This window comes from Brachypodium distachyon, chromosome 1 (genome assembly GCF_000005505.3).
Source record: "Brachypodium distachyon strain Bd21 chromosome 1, Brachypodium_distachyon_v3.0, whole genome shotgun sequence".
Lineage (NCBI taxonomy): Eukaryota > Viridiplantae > Streptophyta > Magnoliopsida > Poales > Poaceae > Brachypodium > Brachypodium distachyon.
This window is the reverse complement of record NC_016131.3, coordinates 13,514,651-13,536,959: the sequence shown is the minus strand read 5'-3', so window position 1 is coordinate 13,536,959 and position 22,309 is coordinate 13,514,651. Positions and strand designations below refer to the sequence as shown.

At 46.4% G+C, this 22,309-nt stretch overlaps 3 protein-coding genes across 4 annotated transcripts; 2 read left to right on the top strand and 1 right to left on the bottom strand.

Moving 5' to 3' along the window:
• Window positions 1-6,234: 6,234 nt before the first annotated feature.
• On the bottom strand, window positions 6,235-8,674 carry LOC100840674 (COBRA-like protein 7). The gene has a single exon (XM_003559706.2). It carries the CDS (start codon window positions 8,474-8,476, stop codon window positions 6,422-6,424), a length of 2,055 nt encoding a protein of 684 aa, XP_003559754.1. The 5' UTR covers window positions 8,477-8,674; the 3' UTR covers window positions 6,235-6,421.
• A 2,662-nt stretch (window positions 8,675-11,336) lies between these two features.
• On the top strand, window positions 11,337-13,449 carry LOC100840363 (pectinesterase). The gene is made up of 2 exons (XM_003559705.3): window positions 11,337-12,675; window positions 12,760-13,449. The coding sequence occupies exons 1-2, from the start codon at window positions 11,446-11,448 to the stop codon at window positions 13,255-13,257; spliced, it is 1,728 nt and encodes a 575-aa protein (XP_003559753.1). The 5' UTR covers window positions 11,337-11,445; the 3' UTR covers window positions 13,258-13,449.
• A 774-nt stretch (window positions 13,450-14,223) lies between these two features.
• Window positions 14,224-22,297, top strand: LOC100840063. 2 transcript variants are annotated; one of them, XM_003559704.4, is made up of 24 exons: window positions 14,224-14,717; window positions 14,904-14,975; window positions 15,321-15,364; window positions 15,452-15,563; window positions 15,855-15,926; window positions 16,197-16,259; window positions 16,746-16,823; window positions 16,901-16,993; window positions 17,077-17,196; window positions 17,319-17,402; window positions 17,672-17,887; window positions 17,980-18,027; window positions 18,335-18,589; window positions 18,807-18,901; window positions 19,254-19,498; window positions 19,874-19,942; window positions 20,025-20,089; window positions 20,233-20,402; window positions 20,511-20,589; window positions 20,674-20,929; window positions 21,121-21,166; window positions 21,450-21,558; window positions 21,668-21,730; window positions 21,855-22,297. In XM_003559704.4, exons 1-24 carry the CDS (start codon window positions 14,412-14,414, stop codon window positions 21,933-21,935), a joined length of 2,841 nt encoding a protein of 946 aa, XP_003559752.2. In that variant the 5' UTR covers window positions 14,224-14,411; the 3' UTR covers window positions 21,936-22,297. The 2 variants fall into 2 exon arrangements, with proteins under 2 accessions (XP_003559752.2, XP_024312961.1); XM_024457193.1 differs by lacking the exons at window positions 14,224-14,717; window positions 14,904-14,975 and adding an exon at window positions 15,113-15,230 and having other exon boundaries at window positions 21,855-22,271.
• Window positions 22,298-22,309: the final 12 nt, after the last annotated feature.

Below are 22,309 nucleotides of genomic sequence, written 5' to 3'. Positions count from 1 at the left end.
TGTGCCTACGGTTCCTCCTCCTAGCTATTTCTTGCAGATCACAGATGATATCGTGCTGATGTATTGGAGGTAGAGCAGCAAGCATACGCAATGCGCATGCAGCAATCTTCTGTGTCTCGTGACAGCCACCAAATGGACCCACTACTCGCTCTATTGCAGCACTGAGCCAACGCTCTTCCCTGTGTATGCTCAGCACCGATACCGGCTTCCAAGTCCCGGTAATCATCGTGACCAACACCGAGTGGGTCAAAGTGAAAGTGATTCCCGACGGGGTCTCCACAAGCCAAGCGGTTACGGGGGAGAGGATGATCCCGGTTAGGAGGAGGCGGGATGGGGATGGGGACCGTTCCGGGGAGGCGATGTAGTGGAGGTGGCGTGCTGCTGCATGGAGGAACCGCGGTCTCGCGAGGCGGTGGCGCCTGGTCGTCGCGAACCGGAAGGGCGAGGATAGCCGCAAGGACATCCGGCTCGACGTAGTACGGAATCCGGTCGCCGGACTCGTCGCGGATGGCGGCAACCGCGTCGGCGGGGTAGGTGATGCGTGGGGGCGTGATGTACCGGTCTGGGTCGAGGAAGACGACGTTGAGCATTGGAGGCTCGCCGTGCTGGCCCACAAGCAGCTCCGCCAACATCTCGGGGTAGTCGTCGTCGCCATAGATGCCGAGACGGAGCATGCGCGGGCTCCCATCAGCGGGCTTGAAGAGGGTGGCGCGGTGGTACACCATCCCGCCCCGCCGGATTTTCCTTGTGGGATTCGGGGGATTGGGATTTTTGCTGTCGTGCTGAAATGGGTGTGGGGGGGGATTGGGGTTTTGCCGTCCTGCTGAGATGCCAATTTGGGGGAGGTAATATTATATTCTAGTAAATCAGAAAGACGGAATGAAGCAGAAATACGTAAACCAGAGGTTTCTTTTTTTCTTTTACCATATCTATGTTAGTCCGGAGAATACATGCATTCGTTGAATTATACTCCCTCCCATCCTAAATTGTTGTCGAATTATTACATGTATCTAGACACTTTTTGAGAATAAATACATCCATGTTTGGACAATTTAAGTCAAGAATTTAGGATCAGAATACATACGGGAAGCTAAGGAATCCAGTTGGGTTACAGTTGATAATTTAGAGCTTGCAGATTTTTAAACTTGAATCTCGTCACATGTACGTACATACATATATTATATATAATTAATCGCAAACAAATTGTTCAAGACTAACAATCAGATAACTCAAAACAACCATGAGCCAAGATTCATGTAAAGCTGTTAAATACAGGTCGTCCAAAACAACCATGAGCCAAAAGATTTACAACAGGAAAACAACCTTTGCTGTTCTACCGGGCCAACCCCGTCCTCGGGCCCTCATCATCTTGGCAAGAAGAAGAAATCAGGGCCAACCCTGTCCTCGGAATCCTCATCTTGGCAAGAAGAAACCGGCGGGCCGGTGAAGCACTTCTCCCTGGTAAAAAAATCAAACAGTAGACATTCAAAGACGCAATTGACATCAGAGTTTGAACTTGAGGAAAATTGATACGGTAAACCTGGTACTTGAATATTGTATGGTATATTTTTTGTTGCAGTTCAATATTTTTGTTTAGACCTGACTATTCATGTGATTTGGTTTTCCCATGGCCATAGGAACAACTATGACCTGACTGCTTCCATAACAAGCAATCACCTGCTCATGCAATCCAAAGAAAAAAAATGTTGTCATCTGGGGGGAAAACACGCCATTTCAGCATAATCACACATGTCGGTCTTGTATAAATTTTGGACTAAAGTTCCAAAAGACTGTGTGAAATACTCCTGTTATGCAAAGCACCTATTTAATTTGCAGTAGAGAGTTTTCCAGTTAAAATCATTTAGAACATGATATATAGTAGCCTGCATTAGTAATCAAGGTAAAATGTGGTTTCATATTATTATTCACGCGAACTACACAAATTTAGATTGACCTGGAATCTTAATTGGCATTTCGCTAACTAATTAAGTTGCAAAATCTCAGTACAAAGAAATTATTCAGTGGAAACAACCATCATGTTGGTCAGGAAATTACCACCTTTCATTGTAGCCGAGCAGATGGCAGGGCTCCCCACTTTTCTGCTTCTTTTTCCCTGCACTACTGCTCCTTTGTAGGCTCTCTACAAGGCGCTTTCAAAAATCCAAACTGCAGTTTCGGAGGGAAAGTGACTCACCACCCAGTTTTCACCCTCTATATATCCAGCAAGTCTTTGTGTTCCTCTTCACCATTAACATATTTCATCATGTCTGATTTTGTAGAGCCAGCCAAGCTGTTGCATCATTAACAATGCCAATCAACCTACTTGCAGTCACTTTCTCTCATTATTGTTTTTTCTAAACAAGTCCTAGGAGCAGCATCAGGTTACTTAGTAGATGGTTAAAGTTGCGGATTCAGTATACTTATCAATACATGGTTCAGAATTAGAACAGATTTCTGATAGCATTGCCGTGGAAACTCCAGTTCAGATAAAGCATGTACCTATGAAGCATAAGATAGAAACACAAGCTTGAGCAGACCCAGATTGCTCTCCAAATGCACCACATCGTCAAGGGAAACCCCACTGGCAAACCGGCAGTTCAGGAGTTGCAGGCGTACATGCTCGAGTTTTTCATTCACTCCCCGAAACGACGATACACATGTTTGACTCAAGACGCCATCTGTATTCTCTTGTCCACACTGAAAAATAAAGAACATAGTTACTAAGAATTGCAGAACATTGACCCCAAAAAAATTATATTGGTTCACTAAAGTTTCAAACTGACAAACTGAATAAGTATACTGAACTATAGTGCGTCAAAACATATAGACTTCTGGTTCTTAAAACATATAGACTTACGAAAACCATTGTTCTTACAACATAGATCAAGTAAGCAATGGCCCTTTTTCTGTATGAGGCAAAGTAAGTGCTTAGTGGATAATATTGTAAGTTGGGAAGCTATGCAATTATGCATATTAAATTCATATACAGCATCTGAAAATTATATCTAGCCTGTCTTGAGAAAGTTGGGAAATAAACATCTTAAGTTGTTCTTCCTCAACGGCTGATACCTACAAAGTGAGAGTTTCCGTTACCACATTAATCAAATCCCTCAACGGCTGATACCTACAAAGTGAGAGTTTCCGTTACCACATCAATCAAATCTAACAAATGGAATAGTTATATCTTATATTAGTAACACATGTTTGATGGAAGTTACCTAGAGGCTGTAGCATGTGCCACCAGTTTCAGCATGAAAAGCCAATTCTTTCCCTTATCCATATCATCTGCTCCACCCTGCACATCCCGATTAACCCGATGAAGTGGACCCCGAATCCGAGCAGATCGGGCTTGCAATCGGAGAGGAGGAGGCTGTAATGAAACCCTAAACCGTCAGCAAGCTTTCTCGAACAATGTCGAGCCAAGTGCCGCGCTCTTCCACAGACACAGTGCTCCCTAACTGGCCTTCCTCCATGTTCCGAACACTGTTTCGACTTGGGACTGCAGCCGCCGTCGCTATGGAGTTGAGGCAGCTGCTGCCACAGATGTGCCGTCGGCGAGAGGGTGAGAAACGAGAGGTCATAGCCGTGCCGTACACAGTCAGCTGAGTAAGCTATCGCTACTGCCGCCCCCTGCATTGAGGCTGTGACCTTGAGGCCGCAACATAGCCCAGCCATGGATCTGTTCACACCAACGGTCACCACATCGAGGCATGTCGAGCATGACACATCCGTCTTCTCCTTCCTGCCGATCACCTGCTCCTCCCTTGGCTCCACCTGGCCCTGGTCATACCGCCGCCACACGCCTTTGAATCATCATCACCTCGTTATTTCATGGGTTAGAAGAAGAGGGACAGGGGTGAGATACGGGAGAGGGGTGGCGTCCTGGGGAAGAGAGGAGATGAGAGTGAAGTGGGCAAGGTTTTTCCAATCAGCACACGGCTTGATAACGCGTGGGGTGGGCCTCTCTACCAGCACTAAATCAGCGAACGAGCAGTAACTTCCAGCTGGGCACGCTAGTTTGTGCCCCTAACTTTCGTGTTTACTGGTTTTAATACAGACTCTGAAATCTTTGATCAAGAATCATGTTTTCGGCTGTCCCGTGGTAGCCCTTATTAACTCTAGAAGTAGTGGCCAACAAAACGTGCAGACTTCTCAATGAAGCAGCAGCTTGGTGAAGCTATAATGGTGAAACAGTGCATCCCTTGAATCTTGATCCATAGTGGCACTTCAAATCATGTCTCTAAGAATTTTCAGTGCTTTACCTACTCAATTTTCACATGGTTTTTTTTATCTCTAAGAAGAGTCTCATTACAAGGTGCTGCACAGGTTGTACGCGAATTTAAAAAAAGCTCAAGTCCAACGGTGACACTTTTGCCATTCAAATTCAGAGGAGCCTAAGGCTAACAGGAGTGGAGTTTCTTTAAGTTTAAATGTATATACACAAATGTCCTTGTGTCTGGCTTGCTAACCACAAATTTTGGCAAATATTTTCGCATGCAGTGCAGTGTAAGGCATTTGTTCTCAATTCCAAGATCTAGCATAATCTACTCTCCAGATTCAAGTCTACACGAAACCTACTCAGCTTTTTACCGGATGCTTACTGCTTTACTCCCGTTCCTGAGTAGGAAGGGCATGATTCCGATGTACTTACGACTTTCAAAGGAACTCCAGGGATAGTTGAGTGAATTACGTGTAGAGTCAGAAAAGATCCTCAAGCCGGGGCCAACAGTTGTTCGAGCATCTTTGATTCACATAGCAGCGCAGAAATTAGAAAGGAGAAAATTCAACTCGTAAATAGAATAGTGATAAAACAGCTGAGAGTAAGCCATGCTAAAAACAGAATTTGAATAGTGAAATATGAGAGCGTCGTTTGTTGTTTGGTGCTCAAGGTTTAACAGAACAATAGATATATTTCAAGGCAGTAGATTAAGACTTTTTTTTACAATAGGAGGACGTGACGGACCACCGCCACTTGACTCTTCTATAGAGTATGATGATAAAGATAAAGATACATGAAGCTCGCTGAACCTCAGTTTGTGCTGTCCTCAAGAAGGGTTGTTCATGAAAGAGGATAACAATAAATTTAAATCCAGCGTCAAATACGCATAGAAGATCATATCACTACAGGATCATGGCATCCCCTGCATACCAACAGATACAATACACCAATCAGTCCCACTAAGAAAGCCGATGCATACACATAAGAGGTAAAAAATGTTCTAGCAACCATAAGAACTCTTTAGTAGACAAGGTATACCTTTCTCTGTTAAGCTCCACTGCGGATGAGGTCTATGATGAATATGAAGAAGCATATGACCATTCGTAGAACAAAGTTGTTCAAGATCCAGATTACAAACAATCTTCGCCGATTCTGCCTTTTGATTTTAGCTTGGAGCACGTCATACAATTCCTCCTGCAGCCTCGGCAGCAGACGCACATACACCTGGTGGATCAATGCTTTTGCAGTTTGGTCGATTCTAGTGCCAGCGGTCTTTATGTTGTTCCTCTCCATGGCTTCCTGATCGGCGAGCGTCTTCAGCAATGCCACGCATAACAGTAGATGTATCCGTGGATCCTCTCTACAAAGAAGGGCCAAATCAAACCACAACGAACAATTGCATACTCAATCGGTCAATCCAAACGTGGTTAGAATAGGGACTCAGACGATCACAATGCAAGAGAACTAAGATACGAGTCCAGCACCCCCGAAACCCTACCTCGGTAATGCCGAGGAGTCGCCGCGAGGGGGCGGTGGCGGTGGCGGCGTGTGACCCGCGTGGTCGAGTCGGCGAGGCAGCGGTTGCGAGAGGCGGCGACGGGCTGAGCGGCGGCATCGTGCTCATGGCGTGCGTCAAGTGGGGATCTTTTCTTTTTTCCTCGGAGAGAGGCGTGGTGTATTTATTCACGCAAAAGACTAGAGAGGTCACTTGGACCGGCCCAATAAGAACATTTACAATGTAAGGTGCTAAGACAGGTGCTTACGAAAATAAACCAAACACTTTTTTAAGCATCAGTGCTTATTTCTATAGAGGAGGTGCCAAGTTAGGCATCTGCTTAGTCTAAATAACCATCAGTGCTTAACAAAAATCGGTTAATTTTTCTAAACAACCACCTAGACATCTTGCATTGTACATGCTCTAATAAGGGCCTAATTCCGGATGAGGTGCTTTGCTGCAAAAAAAAAAGCAAAGAAGAATTCCCCTAAAAAAAGCAAAGAAGAATTACTCTAAAAAAAGCAAATAAGAATTTATTTTAAAAAAAAAAGCAAAGAAGAATTCATCAAAAATGTTCAAGCGAGAATTCCCTCACAAAAAGATGAAAAAAACATCACACGAAGACGTACATTTGGTTTACCTGTTTTCTAGTTGTTTTCTTGAGACGTACATATGGTTTACCTGTTTTCTATTTTTTTTTTCAGCATCTAGATTGACAAAACCAAACAGAGCAGCAAGAGCAGAAGAGCATTGCCACTGATGCCGGCTCGAACACCAACTCCCTTGCTCGGAATCCTCTGCGGCATGGCGCACTCCTCGCCATTGAAGAAGACCTTGGACGGGAAGCCATCTCCCGCAACCACGTCGATATCGCCGCCGCCGTCGATCTTCTTGGTGAAGGACAGCACGGACTGCAGCTTCCCGGGCACGGGGTAGTCGACGCCGCTCATATTGCTCTCCCTGAGCAGCAACTCGTTGAAGCCTTCCCTGCCGCGCAAGAAGACAGTGCCGTTCCCGACCGCCGTGCCGTTGAAGGAATACGCCTGCTCGAAGCCCGCGTAAACTTTATCGTCCATGACCACGGCGGCGAACCAGTCCGGCATGTCGGCGCCGGGGCCCCAGTTGAAGAGCGTCACCCTGGCGCTCCACCCGCCTTCGGCGTCCGTCGCCACGTGCCAGTTCACGCTCACGCCGCACATGTCGCCGCACGGCGGCGGGTTTGCCGGCAATGGCAGGTCCTCGTCGTTAGCCCACTTGAGGGCTTCCTTGGCCCGCCTGTCGGCCGGCATCAGCAGCGCGTGCGGCGGCAGCAGCGTCGCCGGCGCCGTCCTGCTGCAGGAGGCGGAGGACGCCGGCGCCGGGCAGCCGCAGGCGCACGTGTTGCAGGGGATCACGGAGTCGTTGTAGAAGGCGGAGAAGGACACGCAGCATTGCGGCGGCTTGCCGCCGGAGCCATTGTCGACGGTGATGTTGCAGCTGGCCTGCCACGTGGCGATGGCGCGCGTGGTGGACTCGAGCCCTGAAGGGTCAGGGAACTCTGACGGGCGCACCGTCACCGGCTGCCCGCAGGTGTAGTCCGGGTTTAATGGCGAAGAGCCGGAGATTCTGAAGCTTGCCGGCGGGTGCGGGCGGCTCGTCCTGTTCAGGTCCGGCGGCATCTTGTAGACCTCCATCTGGAACGCCGACCTCGAGGAAGAAGACGAAGACCCCGGCGCGTCGTCCATGGACTTGGGCAGCAGCGTGCCGTTGCGGCAGCAGTGCTCGATGTTGCCCATGGCGGCGTCGTCGCGGCGCGTGGGCGGGAGGTCGAGGATGACGGGGCGGCGGGCGCAGGTGAGCACGGCGCCGGAGAAGAAGTCGAGGTCTTTATAGTGCTCCCCCTGCGCGCCGTAGACGCAGGCGCCGGCGTCGAGCTCGAGCGGGTGGGCGCCTCGCATGGCGCCCACGAACTCGCCGCGCGCCCACTCCCACGACAGCCGCCAGCCGTCCAGCCGCCCCATGGGCGCGTCGTTGTCGAGCGTGACGAGCGCCAGGTAGGTGCTCTCGTGCGCCTGAAGCACGTCGTAGGTGATCACCAGGTCGCCGGACACGCCGCGCGAGAGGGTCGAGGTGGGCGGCGCTAATGGCGGCGCCGCCATGGGATCGTTGCCGGGAACGCAGCAGGTGGAGAGGGAGGCGTTGTTGACGGCAGGTGGGGAGCAGGTGTAGCCGCCGCCGGCGAGGAGGGAGATGTTGGACGGGAGCGGCGGCGGCGTTAATGGCTCGGGCCCGGCGAAGTGCGTGCCGACGAGGGTCACTGTAGCTTGGATCCTGGCCAGGTCGCCGGCCGTGGCGATGGGCGTGAGGAGGTCCCGCTGCGGGGACTCGGAGAAGGATGTCAGCGCGCCGGCTTCTGCAGTGGTGGTGTTGAAGGGCAGGTCGGCGCCAGAGGTGAGGACGGCGCCGGAGACGGAGACGAGGACCTCGCGGTGCGCGAAGGCGAGGAGGAGCGACCAGCTGCCGGCGGCCAGCGGGCGGACGCCGGAGTTGAGGACGGTGGCGGTGGCGCGGAAGGAGTAGGGCTGGGACTGGGCGTCCGCCGGGGAGACGAACGGCCGGATCCTGTCGCGGCCTTGGAGGGTGTAGGTGAGCAGGACGCCATTGCAGCCCGCCGTGTCGTCAGGCAGCGGAGGTGGCGTCACCGCCGGCTGCGCTACCGCAAGCGCGAGCAGAAGCAGCAGGAAGAAGAAGACGGCGAGGGAAGAAACAATGGTGGACGCCATGGCAGCCTAGATCACCAAGCTTTGCTCTGCTGCTGCTGCTGCTGCTGAATTGGGAACAAACAAGTGCAGTTAAGCTCCATAGAGGGAAGAAGGAGTCTCCGTCGACAAAAAGCAAGAAAGAATTGTTGGGCAAATCCAAACAGAGGAGGACGAAGGGATTAAGTCAAAGAAGGTGTTGACTGATTAATTGTTGGAAGAAAGCAGAGGCCATGGAATGCCTGCATCACCACCATGTACTCTTAATTTTCAGAGGTGGAACTGCGGGAGGGCGACATTTGGATCGATGAGTGAAGGTTTGTTCAAGTTAATTTCCTGTCGAAAGTTAACTACATGTGGCCGGCCGGCCGGCCGGCTGCTCAACGCGGTTTGTGTTGTGAGTTGTGGACTGCTCCTAGCTTAGGCTGTGTTTCATTTCAGAGTGGGGTGGAATGGAATGGTTCCGTTCCATTCCACTGGGTTCCAGCGTATGGTTAAGGAGATGGAATGACTGTGAATCTTGTTTGGTTGGGAAGATCGAACGGAATGAAATGGTTCTATTTTGTGTATGGATGGAAAGATGGAATGAGATTGTATGGATGGCATCACCACCGGTGAGGTTACCTATGTACTGTGCATGAAATAGCTATTTTACATGTTTTGTACATCAGTAAAAAATTCGACAGCACTTCTTTTGTATTTTCCACATCACAATTTTCATAAGAATACATCAAGCATAATATGCAAACAGGTAGAGAAAAACAGCTCATATCACATAGAAACTTCACCTTACAAGTCCAAAATAAAGGCAGACCCTAGCAACATCATTTCACATAAAAGTTTCAGCATACAAGTCCAAAATAAAGGTAGCTCCTAACAAACATCACCTTACAAGTCCAAAATAAAATCAGCCCCTAACAACAATCACTTACAAGTCCAAATTAACATCAGCCCCCTAACAACATCATCTTACAAAGCCAAAATAACATCACCTTACATGTTCAAAATAACAGCCCATAGAAATGTGTCCATACATCACATAGAAGGTTTGTCTACAAACCATACTAGATACTACCGAAGGTGTCCGTGACATACTTTGCCACCCAAACCAACTTGTTTTTGGTGCTAAGCGTGACAAAGGCCTATGCAGTTCTCGGCTTGTCAACAAGATAGGAATAGTAGCGTGCAAGATGACTCTCATTAATAAATCGAGGAAAATTGTCACCCTTTAGAAGACTTGCTAAATCATCCCAAAGACCTTCTGGTATTGCCTTAGGATCTTTACCACTCTTCTCAAGCACTGTTGCAACCCTTTCAAGGCCAAACTTGAGTGTGGACAGCAAAGGATCTTCTTCTTTTGGGTCTAACTTTGCCTTCTTCCGTGCTAGTTTGGTATGAGAAGACTCACCTTGATTTGTTTGAGAAGTGTCACCTTGATTTGGTGACATATTAACCTCAGTAGCACTTTCATCGGGTGTGTCCTCATCTTCAATGTCATGCACTTCCACAGAATTCAAAGGATCATTTCCAGACTTGGCAAACTTTCCTGTTGTCATAGATGCTCCAAAAATTGTGGCCATAGCATTATAGTGCTCGATGGGGGTATTCAAGTAGTTCACATCACTTTTGTGGTCCTGCAAAAACAAGGCATGTATCATCATGAATAGCACATAAACGTATACAAAAAGTTAGAATCTGTCCAACTTACCTTGATGTGATTTGCATAGTGTTCAGGATCCAAAAGAATGGTGAAAGTATCACCATCCCATAGAGCACCACTCAAATTTCGAAGCTTTGTAACATTGATCCAAACCTTCCTCCATTTTTTAAGGTGGTTGCTAACCTGAGCATGAGTGATACCTGTCTTGAAGTGTTCATTCAAAACCTTTGCACAGTTGTTAAGATGCACCCTTTTGAAACCACTTGATGTTCCTACGCCAGTAGCCACAAGGTTGGCCAAATTGCTCGGCATCATGGCAGACATTGAATTTGTCCACACAATCACTCCACCCCCTCCATTGCTGTGTAGCAATAACAATACTTGAAAAATGGTTACAATCTGTTCAGCAGTGCAATAGTTGCAAAAAAAGACATAGATCACCATGAATAGCACATAAATCGAATACAAAAGCAAGAATCTGTACAACAGTTCAATACTTGAAAAAACAAGACATAGATCATCATGGATAACACATAAATGGATTACAAAAGTAAGGATCTATACAACAGTTCAATACTTGAAAAATCAAGGCATAGACCATCACAAACCCCACCTTTATGTAATCCATTTATGTGCTATTCATGATGATCTATGTCTTGTTTTTTCATGAATCTATGCCTTGAAAAATCATTCCATTCCATTCCACCCCACTTTGGAACCAAACACACACAGCCTAACATCATGGACTCTGTATAAACTGATCGATCGCACTCTAACAAACATCCTTCCCATAATTCCATGGGCCGTTTATCGATCCGGCAGATTCAAGCCCGTATGTTAGCACGTCGTCGTCATTTTGGGCCTTATACGGCAACAGATGGGCCTCCACGGCCTTTCATGCTTCTGGAAACAGCAAAAGGAAAAAAATGCCATTGTCATTTTGGCTCGTCTTTATGCAGTCAATCCAAAGAGAAACGACAGTCAAGTAACTAATCACTGTGGTGGTAGTATACACATGGTAATTAAGTACATGCAAAATGGAAGTTTATTCCATGCACATATGACACATGCATGCACTTTTGGCCCTTTGACGCCCTTTGACGCCCAAACGACACGGAAGGAACTTGAGAACTTGGATCTATTTTTGTCGTGCGACTCTCCGTACACCTCGCGGCCTTCAAAGCTCAAACGTCCCTCCATCCATCCAATACCATCTTCCATGCATGCATGAACACACGCTAAATTCCTCCACCCCAAATTATAAGAAGACACCGGCATCTCCCCGCCCTAATTTCCAACACCACACACCCCTCCGCACTGATCGACCGGCACGATGAGCAAGCCCGCGATCATCGGCGCTTCGACGGTGCTGGTGGTGGCCGTGGTGGCCGCCGTGTGCGTGGTGTCGTCCAAGAACAACAACGGCGGCGGCGGCGGCGGCGAAGAAGGCGGGCAGCTGAGCACCTCCGTCAAGTCCGTGAAGGCCTTCTGCCAGCCCATGGACTACAAGGAGACGTGCGAGGCGGAGCTGAGCAAGATGAGCGGCGACAAGCCCACCTCCCCGACGGAGCTCGCCAAGGCCATCTTCGAGGCCACCTCCGCCAAGATCAACAAGGCCGTCGCCGAGTCCGCCACGCTCGAGGAGCTCAAGAACGACAAGCGCACCTCGGGGGCACTCCAGAACTGCAAGGAGCTCCTCGAGTACGCCGTCGAGGACCTCAAGACCAGCTTCGACAAGCTCGGCGGCTTCGAGATGACCGACTTCAATAAGGCCGTCGATGACCTCAAGACCTGGCTCTCCGCCGCGTTGACATACCAGGAGACATGTCTTGACGGCTTCCTTAACACCACCGGGGACGCCTCGGCCAAGATGAAGGGCGCTCTGAATGCCTCCCAGGAGCTCACGGAGGACATCCTGGCCGTGGTTGACCAGTTCTCGGCTACCCTTGGTAGCCTCAGCTTCGGCAAGCGTCGGCTCCTCGCTGATGATGGTGCCCCCACGTGGATGACGGATGGGAAGAGGCGCCTCATGGAGGCTTCTGCCGGAGCACCATCCTCGTCGTCGTCGTCGTCGCCGATGGATTTCGAACCCAACGTGACGGTGGCGGCGGACGGCAGCGGCGACTTCAAGACGATCAACGAGGCGCTGGCCAAGGTGCCGCCCAAGAGCACGGCGATGTACGTGATGTACGTCAAGGCGGGGACGTACAAGGAGTACGTGAGTGTGGGGCGGCCCATCACCAACCTGGTCATGATCGGCGACGGAGCCGAGAAGACCATCATCACCGGGAACAAGAACTTCAAGATGAACCTCACCACCAAGGACACGGCCACCATGGAGGCCATCGGCAATGGGTTTTTCATGAGGGACATCAGGGTGGAGAACACGGCGGGGGCGGCCAACCACCAGGCCGTGGCCTTGCGTGTCCAGAGCGACCAGGCCGTCTTCTTCCAGTGCACCTTCGACGGCTACCAGGACACACTCTACACCCATGCCCAACGCCAGTTCTTCCGGGACTGCCGCATCACCGGCACCATCGACTTCATCTTCGGCAACTCACAAGTACTAGAAATTTCACTAAGCTAGCTTCGATCTCTGTGCCATGATTCTGTAAACTTGAAAAAAAAAATGGATGATCAAATGCAGGTGGTGATCCAGAACTGCCTGATCCAGCCTCGGAAGCCGATGGACAACCAGGTGAACATCATCACGGCGCAGGGGCGGCGCGAGAAGCGCTCCGTCGGCGGCACCGTCATGCACAACAACACCATCGAGCCGCACCCGGACTTCGTCTCCTCCACGGGCAAGATCGCCACCTACCTTGCCAGGCCATGGAAGGAGTACTCCAGGACGATCTACATCCAGAACAACATCGGCGCCTTCATCGACCCCAAAGGGTGGCTCGAGTGGAACGGCAACTTCGGGCTCGAGACCCTCTTCTACGCCGAGGTCGACAACCATGGCCCCGGCGCCGACATGAGCAAGCGCGCCAAGTGGGGCGGCATCAAGACGGTCACCTATGAGGACGCCCAGAAGGAGTTCACTGTGGAGACGTTCATCCAGGGGCAGCAGTTTATCCCCAAGTTTGGCGTGCCTTACATCCCTGGGTTGCTCCCACAGTCAGAGGATGGGAGGGCGCACTGATCAATTCAATTATGCATATGTTGAGTTTAATTGTGACAATATATGTATATGTGTGTGTGTATTGGTGCTAAACACACCATGATTAACTTATACACGTGTACTACTACTAGTAATCTAGATTTAATTTGGAGGGGAGCAAAATGTGTATTGTATATATGTACACACTAATTTGATTTGAGATTTTCATTTCTCTCTCTATATATAGTCTTGCATGCGTATACTATCAAGAGGGTGGGGCAGGAGGAAGACATGCGTATAATACAGTGGCTCCTCCCTTCAGTACTGTCTCCCTTCCTTCAGTGTAGTGGAGGTTATTTGTCTGAGTTGCCGGCTGTCTAGATTTCAGAAAGGAAAAAAAAGGAGTTGCCGGCTGTTCTGTTCTAAAAATAGAGTGTCTCCTACACCTTACAATTTTCAGTAAGACAAATGGTTTTGGCTGTGCTTGTAAGATATTGGGCTAAGACGGCCAAGTAAGACAATCATGTCGTCAGTAAATTTTATTGCACTCTAAAGAATCTCTTCAGCAATGCAACTTCCCATCGAAAAAAAAAATGCAATGCAATTCAGGTGGGGTTCCCCCCCAGCCCCCACCCCCCGCGGTGATCTCTCCAAAAAAATATTTTAAAATTTGGCTCAATGCATATAAACTCACAAAGTATGGATCAAATTTCCCTTTTTTTCCATTCGACCATGAAGGATGGGGTTCCATTATCAAAATAACGGAACAAACGAGTTCGATCAAATTTCCTTGGAAGAAGATTTATTAAAAAAATGCAAAGAAGTTTCAAATCACAATGCATACAAGATATGTTAAGTAAAGGGAGAACTGCATTACTGTAATTTAATAAGTAGTACACTTGCCTTGTCCGTTTAAGTGCTCGATGACATGGATCGCATAAAGGAGGGTAGTTTTATCTAAAGGAGGGTAGTTTTATCTGAATTGACCCCTGAACCTGAACTGAAGGCGCCGGCGGAAACGACAAGCCGTCGCCGGCGGCATCCGCTACAAGAGCGACACGTCCCCGCATCGCTCTCCAGCTCAGGCCAGCCACCACCACCACCCCCACCGCACACGCCTGCTTCGCCGATCGCTCTCCGTCGCTGACAACCGCCTCCTAATCCCCCCCTCACCGCATTGCACCGCGTGTTCTCGCATGCTGCTGCTCTCCCTCGCGCAGGCGCCCCCGCTGCTGCTACCCGCGACGACCCCTCGCGCCCCTTCCCGGCGCCGCGAGCCCGCATCGGCCAGCCTAAGGCGGCTCGCGTCACGGGCGCGAGGCGTCTCGGTCGCTCCTCGTCCTGTCCGCGCGGTGGTCGCCGGACGGGAGGCTGAAGGGATGGCGGCGGCGGGGGCGGAGCAGGAGGGGAGGCCGCTCCGGGTCGGGCTCGTCTGCGGCGGGCCCTCCGCCGAGAGGGGCATCTCGCTCAACTCCGCCCGGTCCGTGCTCGATCACATCCAGGTCAGCCTCTCTTTTCCTTCCTTGCTGCATCGACCCATCGACCGCGTTTACTGGGGTTTAGAATTGGGTTGAGGGTTTGACTTGAGCTGTGATACTGGTGGCTAAGGTTTGACTGCGCTGACGATCGGGTCAACGCTTGGTCACTCTCTCTTGGTTGGTTGATGGGAATTGTTGGATGCATTGCAGGGGGAGGATCTGTTGGTGAGCTGCTACTACATCGACTGCGGTATGAACGCCTACGGGATATCACCGGCACAGGTGAGCGATGATGTCTTAGCTGAATTTTCTGTCATTCCTTAGCTGAATCATTCAGCTATTCGCTCCGCGCTCGACGCTGGTGGTTGTGCTGTATGTGCACATGATGCTACTGTGTTTATAATTTTTTTTGCTTCTTACATGTTGTGAATGCCACGAGAGATGTACATCACAGAGCCAGCTCTTATTTGGGGTTTGGTTGCTCATTCAGTGTGTGTCATGCAAGTGTATTTACCTACTCTGTTTGGAAGAGATTGTGTATGCATCCTGGAGCACCTCGTCGAATCTAGCTATTTTTCAGAGCACTATGTTTGTAAAATGACACTCTTGTCATGTTCTATTCCACAGCTATATTCCAACACCCCTTCTGATTTTGATTTCAAGCTTGAAAGGTGAGCTTGTTGCCAGGGTTTATTTCTTCACCTTACTAATTTTAGTCCATTTCAAACTTGTTCAATTTTGGATTTCGCTTCTTACAGTCTAGCACAAGAATTCCGCTCCTTATCTGAATTCACGGAGCATCTTGCTGCCAATGTTGACATTGTCTTCCCGGTGATACATGGCAAATTTGGTGAAGATGGTAGTATTCAGGTTAGTAGTTACCAGTAAATACTGAATAGTGCTTTACAGCCATGTTCTTAAATATGTTGCTTCATGCTTTGCGTGTGGATTCTCACTTTGAACTGGGCATTGCACTAGCATATAGTGTTGAGTGGCTCTCAGTTTTCTTTCCTACTTATAAAGTTTGGAGTCGGTGGTCCTCGGTTCACTTTTTCCTAACCCTTTTCTTGTCACCCCTGTTCATCAATATCTGCAATACTTGATCGAAATTTAGTGCTTGTGATATTTTATATGTTTACCCTGTTCTTTAAAATATTTCAGGAGCTTTTGGAGAAAACAAATGTCCCATTTGTCGGGACACCCTCTAATGAATGTCGTCGTGCTTTTGACAAGGTATGCTCTGCATACCATGAGATAGTGCCACTGTCCCGTAACTATTTTTATATGGCCCTACATAGTTCAAGGTTCCATGTCGCATTCATTCCCCTTTACTATGCTTTCATCATCCTTCAATGCCATCTTGGTACTTGGATGGAAGGCAATAAGTGGAGTTGAATTGTGACTTGTGTTCACGAACATCAAACTTCTGTTGTTATTCACTTGATATGAACCGATCCAATTGCCGAAATGACCTGATTCGTTGAATGCTGAATATGATTGCAGCATAGTGCATCGATCGAGCTCAACGCGCAAGGTTTCTTAACAGTACCGAACTTTCTTGTAGAGGTAAATCTTCTTTGTTACTGTGTTATGTTCTCTTGATGTAATATGTATATCTATTTTTTTGACACAAATATGTATATCTATCCCTGTTAATACTTAATAGTATGGTTCTTTTTAAAATGTTACTACTTATATGACACACAAAGGTTTTAGTGCACCAATATGCAGTTTGTAAGTGAAACAGGCAGTGACACCCTTCAAAGTTTCTTATCATTCACAACTCAACTCTGCTTCACGTGCTTGTTTCAGAAAATAAGGCATTGAATCTAACAAACACAGGAGTAGTTAAGAAAAACAAAAGCATGTCTTTAAAAATTGAAGATTCGACATGATGCTTGTTTCAAGATCCGTGACTTGATTGGTCTTCAATAATTCTTTGTAAAATTTACAGTGTATGATTTTATAGGAGGTGTGGTATGTGATTTACTAATACTGATGCTCTTCTGTTGGGGCCTGACCATTTGTCACCTATGGGCTATGGCAAAGTAGAAGGATAAGTTGGCCAAGTCAGAGTTGGAGCAATGGTTCCAAAGCATCAACTTGAATAAAGAAAATGGCAAAGTGGTGGTAAGTAAGGATGCCTTACTTAAAACATTATATCGTGGATTGGCTTGTTTAGTATGTATTTTCATGTCCTTATATAGGTCAAACCTACGAGAGCTGGATCAAGTATTGGTGTGGTTGTTGCCTATGGTGCTAATGATGCAGCTGAGAAAGCCGAGGGAATAATTTCAGAGGTACATGGTAGTTAGTACTTACTGCTATGTTTCTTAAAGAGAAAATAAAGTGTCTTTAACCTGGTAACTCTGATGTCTAACAGGGAATTGATGACAAAGTTATCGTAGAAGTTTTCCTTGAAGGGGGCTGTGAGTTTACAGCCATTGTTATTGATGTTGGGACAGCTAATACCAGTGAGCCTGTTGTTCTCCTTCCAACTGAAGTATGGTTTACATCAAGTTTCTGCTTTTCATCAGCTTTTTTTTGTTTCTGTAAAAGTAACGGCGGCGTCCAAGACAAAAAGGATATGATATTAACTACTGTCTTTTGTCTCCTTTTCCGCAGGTTGAGCTTCAATCATCTGGCAATAATGATATTCAGGAGGATACAATATTTAACTACCGTAGGAAGTACCTTCCGACTCGACAGGTATTGAAAATATAGAGTGCGTGCTATTATGCAAGTGATACTGTATACATGCACAAGGGCGGATGTTTTATCTTTCATTTTGATCTGTGTAACAATTATTTCCCAAAATGAGACGGTGCTTTTCTATAACTACTTTCATGTGACAAAAGGTATATAGACCCACATACTACTAATCTGATTTGGTCGTATACATGGACTAGAGGCAGATATTTTTTATTGATCTGTGTAACTTTAGTTTGCAAATGCATTGAATATTGATCCCTTCACAGGTTACTTATCACACGCCTCCACGTTTTCCGCCAGAGGTGATTGGTTGCATAAGACAAGGAGTATCTCTTTTATTTCGCCATCTTGGCCTTCGTGACTTCGCTAGGATAGATGGTTGGTTTTTACCAACTCCTGTTAGTACCCTTTCATCAGGTGAAAATGGTGGTAGATTTGGAAATACAGAGTATGGTACTGTCCTTTTCACTGATATTAACTTGGTAAGCATTTTTTTAGAAAAATTCCTCATGCTTAAGTGTGCGCCGTGGCTTGCAGTTTCTAATGTGTGACATCTATTATCCTGTATTAACAGATAAGCGGGATGGAGCAAACCAGTTTTTTATTCCAACAAGCTTCAAAGGTACCACTGCTAATACTTTGTACCATGTCCATTCTAATTTGGAAATTTCCATTTCTGTAAAATAAAAACTAATTCAACTAGGATACATGATTTTTCCTCCTATATTTACACCTTTTCTTACTGCTGTGCCACATCATTGAGGATATTCATATTTTGCACATAATGTGCAGTATTAAACATTAGTATTAAAGCTTTTCAGTAGTCATCAATCACCATGCAATCACTGCAAGTAAGTGTTGCACAACTACATGTGTGCGTAAATGTTTAATCTCGCCACTAACTTCAGAACAAAATCAACACTTTTCAGGTTGGATTTTCTCACTCTCGAATCCTCCGTACAATTGTTCAGCATGCTTGCTCGCGATTTCCTTCCCTTGTTCCTTGCAATAATTCCTGGACTGCTTTGTCCAGAAAAATGCAATCAGCAAAACAAGCAGAGGTAATCCAAAACGGAACACACAAGCAGAAGGCTTTTGTGATATTTGGTGGTGACACTTCAGAGCGGCAAGTATCTCTTATGAGTGGCACAAACGTCTGGCTTAATTTGCAAGGCTTCGAGGATGTAAGATCTTTAGCTCCAAATAGCTAATTACCTAATCATTGATTACCATGGTGTTTATATTCTTGATGCTTTCATGCGTGTTTGAGTGATTGCAATCAGCTCATGTTCACTTTGTTCTTTGCTATCATTACATCTAGGACTGTTTTGTATCCTAGCCTTTTATGTTCCATTTTCAAGCGCTGATTGTTTATATTCATTTCTATTCTGGTGGCGTTAGCTTGATGTGACACCGTGCTTGCTTACGCCTGCAAATGGGTATTCTTCTTCCCACAACCAAGATGGCGAAAGTTCACGTGACGTGTGGACACTGCCGTAAGTGTTAGTTCTCCTAATTGGGTCTTCTTGATAGTATTGTCAAACAAATCAACTTGGTATTATATGATTCCGAAGCTCCAGAAAGCAGTCTCTTTGTCTCCCACCACCTCGTTAAGTGTAGAATACTATGAAGCTTCACCTGCACAAGATCAAATATCATAGTTCTAGTATTGCGTAATTCATCTCTTAGTTACTGTTTGAAAACAGGGAATTCCAACTTTATTTGATCTTAAAATTAAATCCTTTTGTTACTTTCATCTTAAATGATCAGCCTAGCTTTGATGGGTTCATTCTTTATAGCTGTTATTGGTAAGGTTCATTCAGTCATTAGCTACTTATTGTTTGACAGATATTCATTAGTGTTACGACATACCACTGAAGAAGTTCATGCTGCATGTTTGGAGGCAATTGAACCAGAGCGGGTTGAAATAACATCTCGCTTGCGTGATCAAGTAATGAAAGAACTTGAACAAGCATTAAGCAAACAAGATTGGTTTGCTGGCTTTGACATCGCTGATGAACAACCTACCAAGTACTCTCTGCAACAATGGATTGACCATGTTAAAGAAGCTAAAGCTGTAGTGTTCGTAGCAGGTATTTTTTTAAACCAGACTTGTCTAGCTGAACTTCTAGCCTTCTAGGCACAATAATCTCTGTCCTTTACGTATATCTATGTAGTAGTGATGTCACATATACAACCCAATGAAACGTGGTATTGAAAATTGGCTTGTCTCCTTTTTAGGGAAGAGTATTATCGGAATTAATAAACACAGTTAGTACATCAGCTACTTTCTCCCATAACAACAAAAACAAACATAGGTGGCAAGGCACAGAGTGAAAATACAGATGCAAAGACGTATACATAATCGAAAGCTTACCTCACTTGATTCACATTGTGGCATTCTTATGCATTCATTATGTATGGTTTCTTTTGTTTTGCTATTTCAATCTCCAATATATTACATGTAGTTCATGGCGGTATTGGAGAGGATGGTACCATTCAATTGATGTTGGAATCTGCAGGAGTTCCTTACACAGGTTCAGTTGCAGCTTGTAGTGTGCCTCTGTGTTTCCAACTCTAAAATATAACCATGGTAATATCGAAGTTCTCTTTATGCAGGGCCAGGACCAATAGCTTCTAGGACATGTATGGACAAGGTTGCAACTTCACTTGCCGTCGACCATGTATGAGCCTTTCGGGTCTTCTCTTTACGGAATCCCACGATCATTTAAATTTGATTTATGAGTATGACAGTTTGTTAGAGCTGTACTCATGTTCTTATTGTGGCATTTCAAGATGGTTCACGAGTTTTCTGGCACTTGTGTAGTTGGCTGGTTATGGAATTCACACAATACCTAAGGGTGTACGAGAAACAGACGAGCTACTAAGCTCATCTCTTGTTGATATCTGGAATGACCTGAAATCAAAACTACAAACAGAAACAGTATGTGTGAAACCTGCACGTGATGGATGCTCAACTGGCGTGGCAAGACTGTGGTGAGCATTCCCTTAGCTCCAGTTCACTTGTACTTTTCAATTATTTAACATGTGGACTGTATGTTTGACTCTCTTATACATGGCTCATTATGAAACATTCTATTTCAGCTGTCCGGAGGACCTGGAAGTCTATGTAACTGCATTGAGGAGAAAGCTTCAGCGTCTGCCTGCTAACTGCCTATCTAGGGTACCAGAAGTTCAATTGATAACTCATTAAGCCTGAGGGACTTGATGTTGATATGCATGTTTTACATCGATCTCTATTTTCTAGGCACATGGAGTTATTGAGATGCCAGTCCCTCCTCCAGAGTCTTTAATTTTTGAGCCATTTATTGAAACCGACGAAATTATCATTTCAAATAAATCAAGGGATGACAGTGCCCGTCATCTGGTATGGAAGGGAGAAAAGGAGTGGCTTGAAGTGACTGTCGGTGTAGTTGGCAAATGTGGGGAGATGCATTCGTTAAATCCAAGTATCACGGTCAAAGAAAGTGGTGATATTTTATCGCTCGAAGAGAAATTTCAAGGTAATTAGTCTGGAACAAGTCTTTGAAGGTTCACATTGGTTAGTTCAGTCAAGTCATATTGTCTTAGGCTCAGTTCATCAGAGAAATTGCTAATGTTTCATGAATGAATGTCTTCTTTTCTGTACTGTGACTTGTCACGGTATTTTCCTCCTTTGTGTCATTGTGTAAACAAGATTTAATTCCATTTCCAGGTGGAACCGGAATCAACTTGACACCACCTCCAGCAACAATTATGAGGTACTATACTTGTTCCTGTTGTCAATTCCCATTTTTGTGCTGTCGGATTTAGTTGATGCATATTTGCTTGCTGTGAAAACAGTTGACGAACCATATTTGCTCTGTTCCCTCATGATTTGGTGTGATTGCTTGCTGTGAAAACAGTTCAAGCCTCTGTTTTTGAAACAACAGTGGCAAAACATATCTTGTATTTTCAGTATTTGAGACAAACATATATAACTAATAGCTTCTGGTTCATCTCTTATTAATTCCTGACTTAATGTTGCATCTTTTGCACTCCTAGCGAGGACGCGCTGCGGAAGTGCAAAAGTTGTATCGAGATGATGGCGAACACACTGGGTCTGGAAGGTTTCTCGCGCATCGACGCATTTGTGAATGTGCGCAACGGAGAGGTACCTCCCTCAATCTCTCCCGCTCATGTTTGCACGGTTAGAATGTGAAGAACAAAAAGAATTAGCTGTGGCAATTAATAACGGTTCCTTCATTTGGTCCTGAATGAAGGTTCTGCTGATAGAGGTGAACACTGTACCTGGGATGACTCCATCCACGGTTCTGATTCACCAGGTAATTAATTAAGCCCTTGACCTCTGCCCACACCACTCCAGAAACTGCATAAATGTTTGTCCTAAACCTAGCTTGTGACCTTTAATTAACTGTTGGCACGTTTTACCATCCCATAAAAATGCAGGCACTTACAGAGGACCCACCAATCTATCCACACAAGTTCTTCAGGACGCTCCTTGATCTGGCGTTTGCAAGGGCAAACTAGATGATGATATACAGTTCGTCCCCCCATGATCTCTGGAAGAACTACTCGTCGGCCGGCCATTCCAGTGCAGATTAATAAGGTCGTTTATAGGTGTATTTCATGCAACTGTTGAGTGTATAAGTGACTATATCGTATGGGTTTTTGATTTACTCAATGCATGGTGAGCTTGGCAAGTGCAGTGCCAAGAGTTTGCGGTGCTAATTAAAGATCTTCTTAATAAAGGATTAGATGATTGTGTAGTAGTCGTTGGTGAGGTCCAGTGCTCTAAAAGGGCTTTCCACCATGGTCGATCTACGGTGCGATTTGTGCTTAATCAGTGAAAAGATAGTTTCACCACTATGGTTAATCAAGAGTTTACTTGATGGAGTGTCTAC